Raw genomic sequence first — 847 nt, forward strand, 5'->3', positions numbered from 1 at the left:
GGGTTTCTCTGTGGCTTTGGAGCCTGTCCTGGAACTAGCTCTGTAGACCAGGCTGGTCTCGAACTCACAGAGATCCGCCTGTCTCTGCCTCCCGAGTGCTGGGATTAAAGGCGTGCGCCACCATCGCCCGGCCTTACAAGAACTCTTAAGAGCAGACATGGTGATTCACACTCACACCTGTGATCTCCGTACTTGGAAGAGATTGAGGCCAACCTAGGCTTGGGGGACCCTGATTTTGTTTTGTTTTTGTTTTTGTTTTTTTTTTTTAAAAAAAAAGACAATTAGTAAGACGTAGGATGAGAGAAGCCAAATGTGCAGCCAGACACTTCCTTTTCTGACTTTGATATTTAGTCTCACGTTTATTCACTCATCAAACATTTCTTCATTTCCTCGGATTGTGCAGCAGTCAGAGTCTGGGCTAGCCCAACGGCACGCCAATGGAGACAAGTGGAGGAAAGGAAAAGATAAAGTGGACAACCACCATTATTATCAGCTCATCTCTTAAGGTAAGGGGGCTTTTAGACCACTGGTCTTCCATTACGAAGCTTGCAGCGCCTCATTGAAGATGGAATCCACAGTTAGGGAACAGGAAGTAAATGTGCCAAATGTAAGTTAGTTATGTATGTTCTGCCATTGCGTTCAGAACCCTACTTCCTAAGTGTGTGAAGGTTGGGAATGTTCTGGTGTGTTTTTTTAGGTAGGGTGTCATTAGCTCAGGTCTCAAACTTGCTGTGGAGCGGAAGACGGGAGTTCTAATCCTGCCTTGGCCTTCCTTCGGCTGTGTGCAGTGCAGTGGTTACCAGTGTGTGCTGCTGTCCTTCGGCTGTGCAGTGCAGTGGTTACCAGT

The 847-nt window shown here is 47.1% G+C and overlaps 1 protein-coding gene across 1 annotated transcript in view; it reads left to right on the forward strand.

Moving 5' to 3' along the window:
- The first annotated feature begins 403 nt into the window (after nt 1-403).
- The window catches only part of LG1H1orf146 (linkage group 1 C1orf146 homolog), an 8,847-nt gene continuing 8,403 nt past the window's right edge, over nt 404-847 (forward strand). The window contains exon 1 of the mRNA XM_013350915.2: nt 404-506. Within this exon, the coding sequence (XP_013206369.1) occupies nt 438-506 (69 nt within the window). The 5' untranslated portion in view covers nt 404-437. The remainder of the gene's footprint in view (nt 507-847) is intronic.

The sequence above is a fragment of the Microtus ochrogaster genome, linkage group LG1 (genome assembly GCF_000317375.1).
Source record: "Microtus ochrogaster isolate Prairie Vole_2 linkage group LG1, MicOch1.0, whole genome shotgun sequence".
Taxonomy (NCBI): Eukaryota; Metazoa; Chordata; class Mammalia; order Rodentia; family Cricetidae; genus Microtus; species Microtus ochrogaster.